The 19,872-nt window shown below is 45.0% G+C and overlaps 1 protein-coding gene and 1 long non-coding RNA gene across 2 annotated transcripts; one reads left to right on the forward strand and one right to left on the reverse strand.

The window, feature by feature from the left end:
- Nucleotides 1-3,327: 3,327 nt before the first annotated feature.
- LOC117863420 (uncharacterized) lies at nucleotides 3,328-9,917 on the reverse strand. Its single transcript, XR_004642218.2, has 3 exons — nucleotides 9,781-9,917; nucleotides 8,977-9,666; nucleotides 3,328-6,945 (listed from the first exon to the last, which is right to left on the reverse strand). It is a non-coding gene; the product is annotated as an uncharacterized lncRNA (long non-coding RNA).
- LOC117863416 (UPF0481 protein At3g47200) lies at nucleotides 8,381-10,513 on the forward strand. The gene is made up of 2 exons (XM_072295203.1): nucleotides 8,381-8,834; nucleotides 8,969-10,513. Exons 1-2 carry the CDS (start codon nucleotides 8,768-8,770, stop codon nucleotides 10,321-10,323), a joined length of 1,422 nt encoding a protein of 473 aa, XP_072151304.1. The 5' UTR covers nucleotides 8,381-8,767; the 3' UTR covers nucleotides 10,324-10,513.
- Nucleotides 10,514-19,872: the final 9,359 nt, after the last annotated feature.

The raw sequence follows: 19,872 nt of genomic DNA on the forward strand, positions 1-19,872 counted from the left end.
CCGAGAAAATGATGAGCTCACATTGGCCCTCGGTAATCCGGAGCACCCAGGACGTTGCCGAGGGTTCGGGGTGGTTCCGTGGAAGTTTGCTTTCCGAGGCGACAACGCCTCGTACAGAAGCCGGAAGTGAAGAAAGGAACAGATCGAGGAGAGCTGGCGGCAGATGCTAGAATCTAAAGTGCAGGCACAAGAACAAAGAATGATGGATGAAATCAATCGGCGGGTGGCCCACGCAGTTGCGGAGTTGGCCCAATCTGGAGCATTGCCGATTCATAACACCGCCAGCCCTTCTCAACGCCTCTTGAGCAGTTGTGCTTCTACAGGGGTCCTTGATGCGCAGACACCCAGGTTACCTGTGGAGGAGCAACGGTTCCCCGTGGATGCCATCACACAACGGACCTCATGTGAGCTGCATGCACCGGTCGGCAACCTCACTATTAAGGTATACTTATACATAATATTTATGCAATCTTGTCAATTGATCCAGGCCTCGAGATCGGAGTTCAACTTGTTTACTTCTGCTATATGACAGGTAGCGTACGGGAGTGCGTTAGCAACCCTGGCGGGGCAGAGCAGTCATGGCATGGAAATTCCACCAGGCTACGCCAGCGTCTGCGTAGAGCAAATAGTTGATAGGCAATATGAAGGTCTAGAGCTCGACCTCCCGAGAGGCGACGGAGAAAAGACATTGGCAGATGCGCTTCATGGGATCATTCTATGACGAAAACGCTACATCATTATTCCCGGCACGGAGCCATCTCCTTAGAGCTCAAGACCGGTCCCCGTAGATCCCCAGCAGTGACCTTCTCCTCATACCTCGAGACCGTCATCTCCTGCTCCAGGACCGTCCCTTCCATCTATATCAAGGTCTCCATCTCCACCACATCCTGGTGCTGGGAGCGACGACGACAATAACAACACCCCTCCCCGATCACCGTCGCCGGCACCAAGAGCGGCCCCCTTGAAGGAACCTGCACCACCACTAAAGAAGTCACGAGCACCGCCTCCCAAGCAAAGACAGAGAAAGAAGAAAACAAAGGAGCCTGAAGTGACTTGTAAGGAACGCTGGGAGGCAATGTCTCATGCGGAACAGTGGGCAGAAATTCAACGAGAGGCCAGTGAGTGGTTCAAGAAACAAGCCGAAGAAAAAAAAGCAAGGGAGATGGAGCCACCGCCAGTAAGTCGGCGAGATTTAAACTTTTTTATCAGGATGGAAGAAGGAGCCAAGAAAAGGATACCACTCTTGTCAAACTATGAACGGGCTTTAGTAAAGGCTGATGAAAAGGATAAAAGGAAAGGAAAGTCATCTTCCAGCGGTCCTGTCCCCGACCTCAGCCATTTATCAAAAAAAGATGCTCAACGGGTAAAAGCCATGCCCTTGGATCAACAAGCAAATGTATTGAAGTTCATGGAAGAAACAGGTCTGGGACTTGATGAATGCATAGGGCAAGTTGAGATGCCAACTGCACCGCCCCCTGAGCCGAGATGGCCTTATGAGCTAGGCAAACCTCTAGTAAAGCCTTCATTGGTATGGAAGCTATCAACAAAGATGTACGCATTCCATCAATGGTACATGATGGCATCCGCCGACTCGAGGGAGATGATCGGCCTGAAGGTAAAACCGATAGATTTTCACGATGAAGGGGAGAAAGTGTTGTGGCTAGACTTCAAGGATATATACGAAGTGTACCATCATGATGCCTTGGACGTCTCTCTGATCAGCGCTTGGGTTCTGTAAGTGTCCGTTTATCTCTACATGTAAATTTTGGCGTGCGTCACCGTACTAACTTCGTCTTCCATTTCATGTAGGATGCTAATTCAGACATGCTGCCGAGAGGCGTACCTACATGTAGGCTTCATGGATCCATCTGTAGTTAACCAACAACAGATACAATTAGCGCTGGAAAAAACCTTTGCGGAAGTATACAATTTCCTAGACAAACAAACATTCAAGGATTTCATACAACTTCCATACAACTTCAAGTAAGTGTGTGTATACCGTCTACTTTCGATGTCTTTTTCCTTATCTCTACATGTTAGTTAGCTCTAATATGCATGAACATTTTACGCACGCAGCTTCCACTGGATCCTTATTATAATTGAGCCTGAAAGAAGCCACGTCACTGTCTTCGATTCGTTAAGGAAAGATCCGGTGGAGTACCAAGAAGTGCAATACATGCTAGGCTTGTAATAATTCTGGACCTTTATCTCTATGCAAAAGTTTATTTCCTAAATTTTATCCCTGTTACACTATATCATTCATTATTCTAATCCGCAGCGCATGGAAACAATTCATAAGGACACACAAAGGTCCATTCAAAGAAAAACTTACATGGAACACAGACTTCCCGGTACGTATGAAGTCTGCACATTTATCACATTGTATAACACGAATATTTCATAACTTATTTTTTTCCGCACTGAAGTGCTTAAGATAGGAACCCGGGAATAATCTATGTGGCTACTACATCTGTGAGCACATGCACAGTTTTATGGGACCCAAGGGACCGAAGATGACGCCGCACAACTTTAAAGTACGTAAAATAAAACTATTACTAGTTAATTATTTTCTAGCTCCTTATATGTATTTGTTCGTGTCACATTCACAAATTTCAAAATTATAGATGTTAAATATTCAACAAGGACTCTTGAAGGAAGAAAGAGTAGCGGCAATATGTGAAGGTCTCATTGGATTCATAATGGACGAGGTGGTAAATCCAAAAGGAGAATTTTATTACGATGGACGACAATTAGACACTCCGATCAGCAACACCACGACGGGAAGATTGTAGACAGATACTTTGATTTATTTGTATATATAATACGCGCTAATTATGATCGATTTGTACTAAGCTAGTTGAATTGTGTATATGAATTGTGTATAAGGATTGTGTATATATATAGTAATTGTATAATTACAAATCCCATTCGTTTAAATACTAGTTGATTTCGTTCTAAAAAAATCTCAACTACTAAAGGTTAACAAATTAAAAGGGCCGCGGTACTACGTATACGTGATGCATGCATGAAATATTCAGGCGCCACAGTGCCATGCAGGCGCCATTTAGTCCCGGTTGGAATCCAGCCGGGACTAAAGGGTAACCCTTTAGTCCCGGTCGCTTCTACCAACCGGGACTAAAGGGCCTGTCCCGCGCCTGGCGTGGCAGGCCCTTTAGTCCCGGTTGGTGACACCAACTGGGACTAAAGGGGGACCTTTACTCCCGGTTAAAAGACCCGTGCTAAAGACCCCCCCCTTTTGTCCCGGTTGGTTTATCCCAGATGGATTTTCGAGAGATATGCACCCTACCAACCGGGACTAAAGGCCAATTCTCTACTAGTGTTTAGTCTCGGTTGGAAGCACCAACCGAGATTCCTGCTCACAATTACGCAAAAGTTGGGGTGGACTGAGTGGTCGATGGTTGGGATGATCTGGAACTGGATATCCCTGGAGGTGACGGGGAAAAGAATCTAGGAGAAGCCATTCCTGGTTGGATTCTATGGCCCAAGCACTACATAAGGATTATGCAGCTGAATCCCCCGACCTTGGGATCATCTCCTTAAGGCTCAAGGGCAATATCACCTATGCCATCTGCCAGGGTACTCTCTCCACTACCACATAGGGATCCTAGCATGAGTCCACTACCAGATAGGGATCCTAGCATAAGTCCACCTCCCCCTACTATGATCATGGCTACACGATGAAAGACGCCTTCAATTTCACCTACTGCGGCTACGAAGAAGCAGAAAGGGCCGAAGGAGAAGGAACCAGAGCCCAAGTACCCATGTGATATGACGGATGAGAAACTCTGCACAGTAGTGGATTCTGAGGTTAAAGCTTTCTTTGCAAGAGAGAAGCCGAAGAAAGATCCACCACTTGATAAGGGTAAACTTCGGGCTTTCATCAGAAGCGTGGAGGTGGAGCGAAGGAAACAACCAGAGAAACCACCGCTACAATTCCACAACTCGGAACCCAATCAAACCAATCAATTGCCTCGCTCAAGGTGCTTTCAAAGTTTGATCAGAACCTGCTACAATTCATCAAAGATACAAATCTCACCCCAGCGCAACTTCGAGGGGAGGATTACGTCCCAAAGCACCCTAGAGCACTAAATGGAAATATGAATATGGGAAACTGATTGTGTGGCTGCAGTTGGTGGACCGTCTTACAACGAAGATGTACAAGTTGCACCAATGGTATATGGAGGCTTCAGCCAATGGTTTTTTCGTGCTTGATTTTTGGATTGGAGATCAACATTATTTCCGTAGGGAAGACATTATAAATGTGCCATTGGAGAAATTATATTACCTTTACAATCAAGAAGCACTTGACAAGTCACTCATCAATTCTTGGATTCTGTAAGTTTTTAATTTTCTCTAACTTCAAAATCCCCGCTCTAGTCATTGTGCGATGTCTTTAACTCCTATTCGATTTTGTATCATGCAGGATGGAGATTCAAACTTGTTGGAGGAAAGGATACAATGACATAGGCTTCATGGACCCCGATGTTGTAAATGAGTCAACTCTAAGAGATAAACCAAATCGGACATTGAAGAATATATATAAGTTCCTCGACAAGCAACATTACAAGAGGTACATACTACTACTGTACAACTTCAAGTGAGCGTGTTTTCCATCTCTTTCTTTTTCAAACTAGCAGTTAAACATAAGACTAACTAGCTTTGGCTGTATAACTTCCATTGGATACTCATTGTTGTCGTGCATGATGTGAGCGCAATCTATGTCATGGACTCTTTGAGGAAACTAAGAGATGAATACAAAGACCTCATAGTCGTTCTGAACAAAGCATGGGCTCGATTCCGTCGAAATCACGTGGGTGAAGTCAAGGAGGAACTTTATTGGAAGCCTCAATTCCCGATATGTGTTGAATTTTCACAGCTCGTGACACTTCCTTGAACAAAACAAATATTTCGCAACTTTTTTTTTGCCATATATATAGTGTTTGAGATAGGAGTCGGAGAATAATTTATGCGGATACTACGTATCTGAGTTCATCCTTGGCTTTGTAGGTCCGAAGCGTATGACCGACCATGAATTAAGGGTACGTATACAAAATTCTTAACAATAAATTAGTTCTAATTGTGTAAATCCATTGATCTACTTATAATAATGTTTGCTAATAACACAAATGATGTACAAGAAGGAAAGAGTCCTCGACGCGGACTGCATCAGGGCAATTCAAGAATAACTCTCTAGATTTTTTCTGAACGAGGTAGTAAATCCAGCGGGGGAGTTTCATAATGATGGATCAAATCTACATCACCGTCAGGACTCGGGTTCAAAATAGTTGATACAAAATGTTGAACTTGAAAAGTTGAGGTAATGTAATATTATTCATATATGTGTATGCACAATATGTCTATATATATATATCAAATGTAATATTAAAGATAAATACAACTTTATATATACTAGCGTATTAGAACTAGTATATGTAAAGGAAACTAATATGAAATACGATTATAGAATAAAAAATAGAAAAGAAAATGAGAAAATAAATAAAAAATGAAGGGTCCTCTTTAGTACCGGTTATTTCAACCAGTACTAAAGATTCCCTTTTGTACCGAACTAACAATACCAGTAGCGAAACCGCTACTAAAGGGGTTCCCAACCGGTAAGAAAGCTATTTTTCTAGTAGTGGTTGCATTCGGCAGCGGAAGATTTAATTTTGTTAAATGCATAGTATAGCTAGCCGATAGTCGATATTGAAGAAGTCACCGTACTTGTATGGAAACGACGGTCCTTCTAAGTGTGCGAACCCACGACAACACACACCGACCCTAGAGGTTGGCAAGAGCCACTACCAGAGAAACGTGTTTTTAGTATGGGCGGGACCACCTTTTAGTATCGGATTCAGGACCGATACCGTGAAGTGAATACAGTACTAAAAGTATTGAGCATTTATACCAGGTCTCCAATGGGGTAGTAAAGCTAGATTTAGTATGAGTTTTGCAGCCAAAAAATATTTCAAACAGCAGGGAGGACATCACGCATGAAATATGTGCATGCATGGTGCAGGGTACATTTCCTTACCATCTCACCTACGCAACAAATGCGATTGAGGAAGAGATGCTTTTCTTTTAAAGTATTCAAAATTATTTGAATTTCTGTTAACACGTTACCGGTTGACAATTATATGAAAATAAAAATGGTACGAATGCCAACAACGAAAGCAACTATGAATGTTTATTTCTATAGGTTTACCGGCATACTTACACAGAATTAAAACCACAGGCGCATGATGGGGATTAGGACAATACACGTCCTGCCTTAGATACAGTGATGACATTAGGTTGCCCTAAGGTATAGCTATAAAGTTTATGTGGATGTTCCTTTAATTTTCTAAGTGAAAAATTACATACAACCATCCATACCAACAATAAACAAATACATAACAAAAGTAAGAGAAAAACAAAGACAACCTAAGACGAAGGCATAACTAAAATTTTAGGGCAAAATATTACTGGGAAGGTAGCTCACCAGCACCAAACCTTTTAAGTCGTCGTTGCCTCGAGTCAACGTAACTGGACCTAGCTATTCTTTCGAAAGACGTACGGTATTTATCCTGAAATGGGCACATGGGCTGCATTGTCTCCCATCCAATCCACGTCCAAATGCATGCAAAGGTGATTTGTCCTTGCTGCGAAATACCACAATCGTACAGCAACTAGCTAGATCAACCCATGTCGCTACAGCCGTGAAAGCTCGTGACCCATCCCTGAAAACAGTGAACCGGATATCGTGTAGCGCTCGACTCGGCCGCACAAGCACGGGTCTTATTTACATGCAGAAGCAACCAAACAATTGATGTAGCGCTTGACTCCGCAATAGCTCTTGACCCGGCGAGCATGATGAGTGCTTCCCACGCAGAACCCAACAAGGCAATAAAACAGATGCTTTCAGGATTTAACAGTACAGCTTGTGATCTGAAAGAGATCGATGCCTGGTTAGGACTATTGTACGGTGCACAATACTAATCTATATTAGTATTCCAAAATGACTAGTAAAAAACATCTAACAGTCAAGATTAATTGTATGCTACTCAAATCTTCACCTGTGGTACGGGTAGTATACATAAAGTATAGGTACTATAAGGGTATCATGGTAAAAGAATACAAATAACATCACTGTAATTTTAATTTTGACAATAGTATAAAGTTTAAAAGACCATTCTATTTGAAATATCACCTTTTACAATGTAATAATTACTAAATTATCCATGATGATGAAAAGTTAGGTCTTATATATACTATATACCACACATTAGAAGTATTTTGTACCATAAAAGAGCTCCCTTATTAACACTATAGCTATCAAGATCATGGAATCCGCCTTTTATAACCTATCAACTCTATACTGTGAAATTCAATAATCTGCTTCAACCTAGCTTCAATTCTCCTGACTTCCACAATCGAAGGTGGATTCACTGCTACAGAATGAGCTATCGCAAATGGGCTATCACCGCCGGTTTTAGATAAACCGGCGGTGATATAGTATCACTGTTAGTGATATAGTATCACCATCAGTTCTAAAGCATGTAAGGCTATAGAATGTTAGAACCCACGGTGAAAAAAGCTATCACACCCTGGGTTCCAACCATGTACCGGAGGTGAAGAGCTTCACCACTGGTTCATTTTAAAATTTGTTGGGGATGGGGTTGGTCGGACCTAAAATTGTTATTGAACCTAGTTTTCGATGAGTTTGGAGTCCGCCAACCCCTTCTACTCCACTTCTTTCCCTTCGCCAACCCTCTCCTCCCCCCTCCGCTTGCCCCTCACCTCGTGGCTGTGGTGAGGAGCGGTGGAGAGGCGACTCGCGGTGACCGCGTTCAGCCAGACCAAGAATGACGGCGGTCCATGGGGATGAGGCCAGGTGCTCGGCTCGACAGCGAAGCATCAACCAGGATAGTTGTTGTGAAGAGACTAGCTGATGAGCCAGCTCTCAACTCATTAAGGCTAGTTTGATGACAAGCTAGCTCGGCTCGTCTTGTTAATGTGGACAAGCAACAAATTGACTTTGGCTCGGTTTGTTTGGTTCACGAGCCGAGCATTATTCAAAATTAAAGTAAGAGACAGATATGATATTAATCAATACATAACAATTTAAGCATCCTAATAATATTTACAAATTTTAATGATCTTGTATCAAAATTATAGAAGCTGTCCATGTCAACTCTGCAAGTTTTTCATGCCGCTGCTCGTGACCTTAAGCTTTTCACCCACCGGATATACGGCCCGGTTAAAAAATCACGGCTACGTGCGTGGAGGGAGTGTCTATATGATGTAATCATGTTGTGACGTAGCTTTCTTTGTTTTCTCTCCAACCTCTTTTTTTCATAAATCCCGGGATGTAAACTTTATCCCCAATTATTGGCAATGTTCAGGACCGCGAAGGCCTACTCTAGAGTTCCTCAAAAAGAAAATTATAGAAGTTGTTGCAGTTTTTGCTGTTCTCGGGTGGCACGAGTTCAGAAAAACAATGCCTAGTAGGCGGAAGCGTGAAGGAAAACGCTACAAAAGCAAGAAACAGACACCTACGTACACAAAACTCAACAGATTGAAACAGCCAGCCGTGGATAATCAAATGAGCTTGTCCTACAACATTCACGCCCAGGGCATGTGCAGTTAAGCTCCATACACATTTTGCGAGGGAACACCCAGGACATATAAACGTTGTAAGCGGAACAATTTATACTGCCACTTGCTGTTTATTTGTTATTTGGTTTTGTTGACCTGCCGCAGCAGGGTGATGAAGAACCGCGGGGAAAGGGCAGCTGCTGGTACAATGTGCACGGAGATGCAGACGCAAGATCAGGGTATTCGTTTGCCCCTCCATGTCCCCTTATCAATGCAAATAATAGCATTTCTTCTTTTGCAAAACCAAAGAGAATACAAAAATCTTTTGCATTTATAAATAGGTTGTATAATTATTTGGATTTTGGGCATGTAGGAACCAACCTTAGAAATTGCAATGGAAGCTCTGAGACGGCGGCGTACATCCAAAACAAGCTGAACCAGATCCTGCCGGAGCTTGCATCTGGCGAAGGCAAAGCAGCGGTAATCTACATGGTCCCTCAAAGCCTTCTTGTCTCAAACCCTGAAGCCTACAAGCCGAAGCTCGTATCCATCGGGCCATACCATCAGGGCTCACCGGATCTGCAACCAATGGAAGCTAACAAGTTGCTGGTCGTGAGGGATCTGTGCAATCTCACCGGCGTCACCCTTGTGCAGCTGGTCCACGAGCTAGATCAGGAAGTAAAAGAACCTCGGATATATTACAGGCAAAAGATCGACTTGGTCGGCGGCGACCAGGCGCTGTCAGCGCAGCTTCTGATTGACGGCTGCTTCCTGTTCAGTTATCTCGGCGGGCTTCAGCCTTTCATCAACAAGTCGGCACAAGCGAAGCCAGCGCCACATGTTTACTCCATGGATAGCGCCATCCAGCATGACATCTTGCTGCTTGAGAACCAGGTCCCCTCTTGTGTCCTCAAGGCTATTGTCTCTGCGATATCTCTGGTTCATCACCAAGCCAATGTTGACACCCATATCAACGTTGCCTGTGGATTCATCGAGGGCCTGTTTCAGTACATCCCAACTGCAGTGAAACCAAACAAATTCGATCATCTTGTCGACCTCTGCTACCAATACCTGCATCCAACAAGCCAGACAACCCGCGGAGCTCACCATGAGATACCGATGCCCCAAGGTGAAAATGATTGGCAGCAGCCAGAGGTGAGGCGTCTGAGGAGAGCAAGAGAGTACCGTGAGACAGGAATCCGTTTCAAACAGATGACGCAGAGGCCGCCCATCTCTCTACTTGACATTACATTCTCGCGCGGCGTGCTGCGGATCCCAAGGATCGTCGTCGACGAGCGGACAGACTACTTCCTCCGTAACATAGTTGCCTACGAGCAGGAGAGCTTCGACTCGAGTGGTAGCTACGTGACGGCCTACGTGCTCTTTATGTCGCAGCTGGTGAGCAAAGCCGAGGACGTCACGCTGCTCTCGGAGAAGGACATCCTCGTCCACCAGCTGGGCAGTGACGAGGAGGTCTCCGACATGTTCAAGAAGATGAGCAAGGGGATCGTCTTCGACTTCGACAGCGAGTACCATCTCAAGGACGTCACTGTGGCGTTGGAGAAGCATTACCGCGACCGCCGGAACCGGTGGATGGCGCTGCTCCGGCACACCTACTTCAGCAACCCGTGGTTGATCCTTGGGGCGATCGTTGCCATGGTGGCCTTCGCCCTCAGCGTGAGCCAGGCTGCGCTGAACTTTCTCCGCTTTGCTCGGAACCCAAAATGAAGGCATAGTTATGCTCGTGGTTCTGTCCAGTTTGCCTATGTCTTGGGAAATGGCGATTTTGTGTCCCTAATCGTCTTCAGGGGTTCTGCTTTGAATTTTATTTCCAGTAGTCGTACTTTTGCTGTATCATCTAGTTATTGTATCACCACTGTGTTCATGGTTTGTTCTTTGTACTATTTCCGAACCTGCATATCCGTCTCCAAGTAGTCATAGTTATATTACAGTTTTATTTTTAGTTAACTGGTATAGTTTTATTAGTGCTGCTATGTATTTTATTTATGGTTGAGTTAGAAAACATCAATAAAAGTCGCATATGGAAATTACATCAAGTAGAAAAGGACAAGCACCATCACAAGCTTATTTTCTTCTGTCCAATGCAACCCAGGTGCAAGAAGACACAACAGGGACGCGCCGCGGGAGACATGGTGTCGGTGCCAACAGATCGTGTTCATGGGTCATCCCTGAAATTATTCCTGGACTGGCGTTGAAAAACATTGAGCCGGATTCATTGGAGCTAGTACTTTGTATGTAGTGCTTGACTCCGCGTCAACGAGCACGAGTCTAACGTGCCGGAGCAACAGAACAATTAATGCGTCACAGCACATCACTCAGCATCAGCGAGCTTGGTGAGTTTTTTACACGCAGAAGCCAACAAAGAAATAAAGAGGTGCCTTACATCCATAGAAGCCAACAAAGCGATAATGCAACAAAGTACAGTACTGTGGGCAAGTCATATCTCTCATATCATATGATCGGATGTCAGATGAACTGTGGTATCAAGGTTTAACAAACAAGATTGTGATCGAAACATCTATATTGAGAGTTTACAATCCGCTAACACGACCCTGTCTCACAATCAGCAGGTCTTCTACAATCCAAATTAAAGGTGAATTCAGCTGTTAACAATCCACAATCTATTGGCTGCTCCCGCAATTTAAGGTGGATCCATGGGATCATATTTGCGCAAGTTACACCGATCCCTGCTTGGTCCCAAATTATAGATCCCTAAGTTTTTTAATCCATATTTTCTACTATGTATTTAGACATAACGTATATATATGTATATAAAAAGAGATGAACTAAAGAATCTAAAATGACCTGTAATTTGGGACGGGTAATAACCCTATCAAAATACTATACGAGGCACTAATGAGTTTGGCAAAGTTTGCCTTGTTAGGAAAATACTTTGACCGACAATTACTCATGTAAGGAAAATAGCACTAGACCATAATGATTCACTACCGGAAACAATAAGTTCGCTGAGTGTAAAAATTTTGCCGAGTGCTTTCTTTCGGGCACTCGGCAAAAAGCCTATTTGCCGAGTGTATTCAACGGGGCACTCGGCAAACATATTACACTCGGCAATAAGGTCGTTTGCCGAGTGCCATAAATACGACACTCAGCAAACCGCTCATAGACACTCGGCAAAGGTCCAACACTCGGTAAAAAAACGGCGCGTGCATCGCACGTGCACTGTCCGTCACCGGACTAGGCCGGCCGTTAGTTCTTTGCCGAGTGTTGGACGCCGACACTCGGCAAAGAGGCTGTTCGCCGAGTGCCGCCCGCCCACACTCGGCAAATCAAGAAGTTCGCCGAGTGCCGCTCCAAGACACTCAGCCAACATATTATTTCGCCGAGTGCCTCACCCTGGACACTCGGCAAACACAAGACTTCGCCGAGTGTTTCGTTTTGCACTCGGCGAACGAAAAAAAAATTCGTCCCCTGGCCTCCACACTTTTTCTACTCCCCACGTAGGAGATTTTGTAATCCATAATAAAAGTTGGTATATTTTGTGGTCTGTTTGCTATTTTTAATGAAATGATTGCATTAATAGGAATTTTTTTATTCATCTAAGATTTTAACTGCAGGTACATGAAATGATGGATTATAATCAGTGGAAAAATTATATCCATATTATGGAGTCCGGATTGAGGTCTCAACCAGGAAATGAAAAGAAATTTTGAACATTGTTTTTAAAAAACACGACCACGAACGTGTGGTTGAATGATTGTTAAATTCTAAAAAAAGCAAACGAAATATGAAAATCACAAGATTTGTCAAGATGTCATGATATTATGTGTGGAGGCTGTGGTAAAAAATTGAGAAGGTTTCACCCAATTTCTGGCATATGATGCTTACAAGCCGACTCATCTCCTGGAAGGATTCATAGAAGTAAGAGAGGACACAATAAGATTTGTAGTCCAAGTGACACTTGAGTTAAGGTTTGGCTTCAAATCTTTTTGTATAGGCAACATGCAACACAGATTGGTTCGTGTCAAAATTTGGAAATTTTTCGGATGCGTTTACTGTTTTTTATTGATTAAATGCAATTACAGATTTTTAGTACATATAAATGCAATTTGCGCTATAACTGCATGAAATAATAGAACATTATCAGTAGAAAAATAATTTAACCATTGTTGAGTGATGTTGACACGATTTTGCCCAAGTATATTAGAAAAAGTTCAGTACAATACGTCATTTCATGTACACTTTGCCGAGTGTCTAGAGAAAACACTCGGCAAAGATAATATTTTGCCGAGTGTATACAAAGAGGCACTCGGCAAACTAGATGCACGGGCCCACTGCCTAGGCCGCGGTTCAAATAAAAAAATCTAACTTAACTTTGCCGAGTGCCTCCGATCTGGGCACTCGGCAAACAATACAACTTTGCCGAGTGCCCCAGATCTGGCACTCGGCAAAGTACGTGCCCGGCGTGAAATTTTTGGGCGGTAGTTAAAACTTCTCCTTGCCGAGTGCTAGATCGCGGGCACTCGGCAAAGATTCGAAGTTATCCAACACATAGCTCCGTCCGTCGATTCATTTCGGTTCATTATTCCGCACCCGCCGCCGCCTGTTGCCCCGCCCGCCACACCTCTGCGCCCCGCACGCCCACCGCCCCGCCGGCCGCCACCACCCCGGCCCCGGCGCCTCCTCCGCCGGCTGGGCCGCCACCGCCCCGGTTCCGGCACCCTGTCCCGCCCGCCGCCTCACCCGCGCCCCCGGCCCGCCCCTCGCCCCCGGCACCGGCGCCCCCTGCCCGCCTCCCTGCCCCACCAGCCACCCCCGCCCCGGCCCTGGCGGCCCTGCAACCGGCGCGCCCGGCCCCGGCGCCCCCTGCCCCGGCCCCGGCGCCCCCTGCCCGGCCCTGGCGCCCCCGCCCCCGGCGACCCCTGCCCCGGCCCCGGCGGCCCGCAACCGGCATAGCCCTAAAGTATGCCGAGTGTTCCCCCTAGCACTCGGCATACTCGCCACTTTGCCGAGTGTCCCATGCCGACACTCGGCAAAGTAGTAGGTTTGCCGAGTGTCCCATCACGACACTCGGCAAACTAGTGGCTTTGCCGAGTGCCCCCCGTAGACACTCGGCAAGGCCTAACGTCCGTCACGGAGCCGCGCCGGCGGCGGCACGGGGAAGTCACGTGCTCGTCAGTTTGCCGAGTGTCCATCATTGCCGAGTGCCTCGTGGGTGTTTGCCGAGTGTTTTTTTGGCGGCACTCGGCAAACCGGTCCTTCGCCGAGTGTATTATGTTTGCCGAGTGTTTTTGGTATTGCACTCGGCAAACCGGTCCTTCGCCGAGTGCCCGAAAAAATACACTCGGCAAAGTAATTACACTCGGCAAATTCGAGGTTTCCCGTAGTGAGTTTTATTTTTAGTTAACTGGTATAGTTTTATTAGTGCTGCTATGTATTTTATTTATGGTTGAGTTAGAAAACATCAATAAAAGTCGCATATGGAAATTACATCAAGTAGAAAAGGACAAGCACCATCACAAGCTTATTTTCTTCTGTCCAATGCAACCCAGGTGCAAGAAGACACAACAGGGACGCGCCGCGGGAGACATGGTGTCGGTGCCAACAGATCGTGTTCATGGGTCATCCCTGAAATTATTCCTGGACTGGCGTTCAAAAACATTGAGCCGGATTCATTGGAGCTAGTACTTTGTATGTAGTGCTTGACTCCGCGTCAACGAGCACGAGTCTAACGTGCCGGAGCAACAGAACAATTAATGCGTCACAGCACATCACTCAGCATCAGCGAGCTTGGTGAGTTTTTTACACGCAGAAGCCAACAAAGAAATAAAGAGGTGCCTTACATCCATAGAAGCCAACAAAGCGATAATGCAACAAAGTACAGTACTGTGGGCAAGTCATATCTCTCATATCATATGATCGGATGTCAGATGAACTGTGGTATCAAGGTTTAACAAACAAGATTGTGATCGAAACATCTATATTGAGAGTTTACAATCCGCTAACACGACTCTGTCTCACAATCAGCAGGTCTTCTACAATCCAAATTAAAGGTGAATTCAGCTGTTAACAATCCACAATCTATTGGCTGCTCCCGCAATTTAAGGTGGATCCATGGGATCATATTTGCGCAAGTTAAACCGATCCCTGCTTGGTCCCAAATTATAGATCGCTAAGTTTTTTAATCCATATTTTCTACTATGTATTTAGACATAACGTATATATATGTGCATAAAAAGAGATGAACTAAAGAATCTAAAATGACCTGTAATTTGGGACGGGTAATACCCTATCAAAATACTATACGAGGCACTAATGAGTTTGGCAAAGTTTGCCTTGTTAGGAAAATACTTTGACCGACAATTACTCATGTAAGGAAAATAGCACTAGACCATAATGATTCACTACCGGAAACAATAAGTTCGCCTAGTGTAAAAATTTTGCCGAGTGCTTTCTTTCGGGCACTCGGCAAAAAGCCTATTTGCCGAGTGTATTCAACGGGGCACTCGGCAAACATATTACACTCGGCAATAAGGTCGTTTGCCGAGTGCCATAAATACGACACTCGACAAACCGCTCATAGACACTCGGCAAAGGTCCGACACTCGGTAAAAAAACGGCGCGTGCATCGCACGTGCACCGTTCGTCACCGGACTGGGCCGGCCGTTAGTTCTTTGCCGAGTGTTGGACGCCGACACTCGGCAAAGAGGCCGTTCGCCGAGTGCCGCCCGCCCACACTCGGCAAATCAAGAAGTTCGTGTTCATGGGTCATCCCTGAAATTATTCCTGGACTGGCGTTGAAAAACATTGAGCCGGATTCATTGGAGCTAGTACTTTGTATGTAGTGCTTGACTCCGCGTCAACGAGCACGAGTCTAACGTGCCGGAGCAACAGAACAATTAATGCGTCACAGCACATCACTCAGCATCAGCGAGCTTGGTGAGTTTTTTACACGCAGAAGCCAACAAAGAAATAAAGAGGTGCCTTACATCCATATAAGCCACCAAAGCGATAATGTAACAAGTACAGTACTGTGGGCGAGTTATATCTCTCATATACCATATGATCGGATGTCAGATGAACTGTGGTATCAAGGTTTAACAAACAAGATTGTGATCGAAACATCTATATTGAGAGTTTACTGTAGGGATACGAGGTAGGCTACGCTAGCGCAAATCAAAATTTTCTACCGCGTATAACCAGGAAGAACTGCCGTATAAGGATCACGGGATTACCACTCGACGCACTACTGGTGCGGAAGATGTAGATATGCGTCGGTGCAGAGAAGACGATCACGTAGTCGTACGTAGTCGATCAACGTAGTCGTACGTAGTCGATCACGTCCAGCAGCTCCTCAGCAGCTCGTCCACGTGCAGCAAGATCGCCTCCGGTACCGCGGCTCGTCGTCGGCTCGTCGTGGCTCGTCGATGGCTCGTCCAAGTGCTGCAGGCGCAACACCTCCAAGGTATCCACACGTGCAGGGAGGAAGCGTCGCAAGCCAGACTGCTAGATCCGCGAGTTGCAACAAGCGAGGGCGTGGGAGGCGCGGCAGGTGTGTTCAGCCAAAAGGTGTGAAACCCTAGGGCGCCCCCACCCCTCTATTTATAGGGGTTCCTGATGGGCCTCTGGATCCGAGGCCCATTAGTACTCCTAAACCTAATCCAACTCGGATCAGATCCGAATTGGGCTTCCAGCCCCTTAAGTGTGTGACCCTATGGGTTCGGATACGTATAGACATGGCCCGAGTACTCCTACTCGGCCCAATAGTCGGTAGCGGCCTCTAGCAAGACGTGCCAACTCCTATACGCATACGAAGATCATATCAGACGAACCATCACAACATAATATACATGCTATTCCCTTTGCCTCACGATATTTGGTCTAGCTTCAAGCCGACCGCTCTTTCTCGATCCTGTGATTCGGAATCCCTTTGTAGGTTAACTCTTAACCGTACGTAGCATGGCCATGCATTTTCGGATCCGATCACTCGAGGGGCCCAGAGATATCACTCTCAATCAGAGAGGGGCAAATCCCATCTTGATTGACCATGTCTCATAGCATGCTTCTTGACAAACCTGAAAGCTACCTTTATAACTACCCTGTTACGGCGTAGCGTTTGATAGCCCCTAAGTAGGTCAATCCACATCTAGAATACATGCGACAATCTCAGGTCTAAGGACAAAGCGTATATGTTGTTTAAAGAGAGAACTACTTCTCGTGTTGGGTCAGTCCTAACACATGTCTCCACATGTGTCCACATTATTAGTTCAACATCTCCATGTCCATGACTTGTGAAACATAGTCATCAACTAATACATGTGCTAGTCTAATATTCATGTGTGTCCTCACATGAACTCCGACTAGGGACAACTTTAGAATAACCATACAAGTAAAGAGTTTCACATACAATTCACATAATTGCAAATCAATTCAAGTAGCCTTTAATGGATATTCAATGAACACAATATATACAAATCATGGATACAAATGGAATATCATCATCTCCATGATTGCCTCTAGGGCATACCTCCAACAGTCTCCCACTTGCACTAGAGTCAATCTAGAAGGCACCTAATACCCATAGCTCTTACATGCGCATCATGCTTAGCCTGCGGGAGTGGTTTTGTCAACGGATCAGAAATGTTCAGATCCGTGTGTATTTTGCATATCTTGATCTCACCCCGGTTAACGAAGTCTCGAATGAGATGAAATCGCCGCATTACGTGTTTGTTCTTCTGGTGGTTCCTTGGCTCCTTTGCTTGCGCAATTGCCCCATTGTTATCACAGTAGAGATTCAATGGGCTGGACGCATTCGGGAACACACCAAGCTCAATGAGGAAATTTCTTATCCAAACACCTTCCTTCGCGGCTTCCGAAGCCGCGATGTACTCGGCTTCTGTCGTAGAATCGGCCACCGTCTCCTGCTTGGAACTCTTCCAACTAACAGCACCACCATTCAGCGTGAACACAAATCCTGATTGTGACTTTGAATCATCTCTGTCGGTTTGGAAACTAGCATCGGTGTAACCTGTTACAACGAGCTCCTCCTGACCTCCATAGATGAGGAACATATCTTTAGTCCTTCTCAAGTACTTAAGAATGTTTTTCACCGCTGTCCAGTGACTCTCACCTGGATCAGATTGGTGTCTGCTTGTCATACTTAGCGCATATGAAACATCTGGGCGAGTACTTATCATTGCATACATGATAGATCCAATAGCCGAGGCATATGGCACTCTACTCATGCGATCCCGCTCATCAGCAGTCGAAGGACACTGAGTCTTGCTGAGATGTATGCCATGTGACATAGGCAAGAACCCTTTCTTTGCCTCTTCCATGCTGAACCGCTTCAACACTTTGTCAATGTAAGTATCTTGGCTTAAACCTATAAGCCTTCTCGATCTATCTCTATAGATCTTAATACCCAGAATATATGCCGCTTCCCCTAAGTCCTTCATCGAAAAACTATTTTTCAGTGAAGTCTTTACGGACTCAAGCATAGGAATGTTATTTCCAATCAGTAATATGTCATCCACATATAAGATTAGAAATACTACAGAGCTCCCACTAACCTTCTTGTAAACACAAGACTCTTCTTCGTTCTTGGTGAAGTCAAACCCTTTGACTACTTCATCAAAACGAATGTTCCAACTCCTAGATGCTTGCTTCAATCCATAAATGGATCTCTGAAGCTTGCATACCTTTCCAGCATTTTTCGGATCGACAAAACCCTCGGGCTGTATCATATACACGTCCTCAGCTAGGTTTCCATTCAGGAAAGCTGTCTTGACATCCATCTGCCATATCTCATAATCGAAATATGCAGCTATAGGTAGAATAATCCGAATGGACTTAAGCATCACTACGGGCGAGAAGGTCTCGTCGTAGTCAACTCCTTGAACTTGTCGAAAACCTTTTGCGACAAGTCGTGCTTTGTAGATGTGAACATTTCCATCCATGTCCTTTTTCTTCTTATAGATCCACTTGCACTCTATGGCTTTAACACCATCAGGCGGGTCAACCAAGTTCCAAACTTGATTGTCTCCCATGGACTCTATTTCGGATTGCATGGCACTCTGCCATTTTTCGGAGTCTGGGTCCATCATTGCTTCTGCATATGTCGCAGGCTCATCATTGTCCAACAATAATATTTCTCGCATTTCGCGGAGCCTTGCCGACCTTCATGGTTGTGGCGGTGCTTCTCTTGCCATGGGTATCTCAACTTGTTCTGCTACGTTAGCATCACTCATTGATTCTTGCCCGATTGGCTCATCTTGAACTTCTTCAAGATGCACTGTCTTTCCACTCTTTTCTCCTTTGAGAAACTCTTTCTCTAGGAAAACCCCGTTCCGAGCGACAAACACTTTGCCTTCTGATCGGTTGTAGAAATAATATCCCAAAGTTTCCTTTGGATATCCCACGAAAATTCACTTATCCGACTTGGGTGTGATCTTGTCCGACTGAAGTCGCTTGACAAACACTTCACATCCCCAAATCTTTAGAAAAGACAAACTAGGAACCTTTCCAGTCCATATCTCATATGGTGTCTTAACTACGGATTTAGATGGTACCCTATTTAGTGTGAAAGCTGCTGTTTCTAGAGCGTATCCCCAAAATGACAACGGTAGGTCCGACTGGCTCATCATTGATCGAACCATGTCTAACAAAGTTCGATTACGTCGCTCGGACACACCGTTTCTCTGAGGTGTTCCAGGCGGCGTAAGTTGTGGAACAATTCCGCAACTCTTTAGATGATTGCTAAACTCATGGCTCAAATACTCGCCTCCACGATCAGATCGCAAGGCCTTAATTTTCTTGCCACGCTGATTTTCAACTTCATTCTGAAATTCCTTGAACTTTTCAAAGGTTTCAGACTTGTGCCTCATCAAGTAGACATAGCCATATCTACTAAAATCATCAGTGAAAGTTATGAAGTATTGGAATCCTCCTCTAGCCGTCGTGCTCATTGGTCCGCATACATCACTATGTACGAGTTCCAACAAGTCTACTGCTCTCTCAGGAAATCCTGTGAAAGGCGTCTTGGTCATCTTGCCTAGCAAGCAAGCCTCACATGTCTCGTATGATTCAAAATCAAACGAAGTTAGAAGTCCATCAGAATGGAGCTTCTTCATGCGCTTATCACTTATATGACCCAAACGACAATGCCACAAGTAGGTAGGACTCAAATCATTAGGCCGAGGCCTTTTAGCACTTACATTACAGACAGGTGAACCATCAAGATTTAAAACAAACAATCCATTCACAATGGGTGCAAAAGCCATAAACATATTATTCTTA

This window comes from Setaria viridis, chromosome 7 (genome assembly GCF_005286985.2).
Source record: "Setaria viridis chromosome 7, Setaria_viridis_v4.0, whole genome shotgun sequence".
NCBI lineage: Eukaryota > Viridiplantae > Streptophyta > Magnoliopsida > Poales > Poaceae > Setaria > Setaria viridis.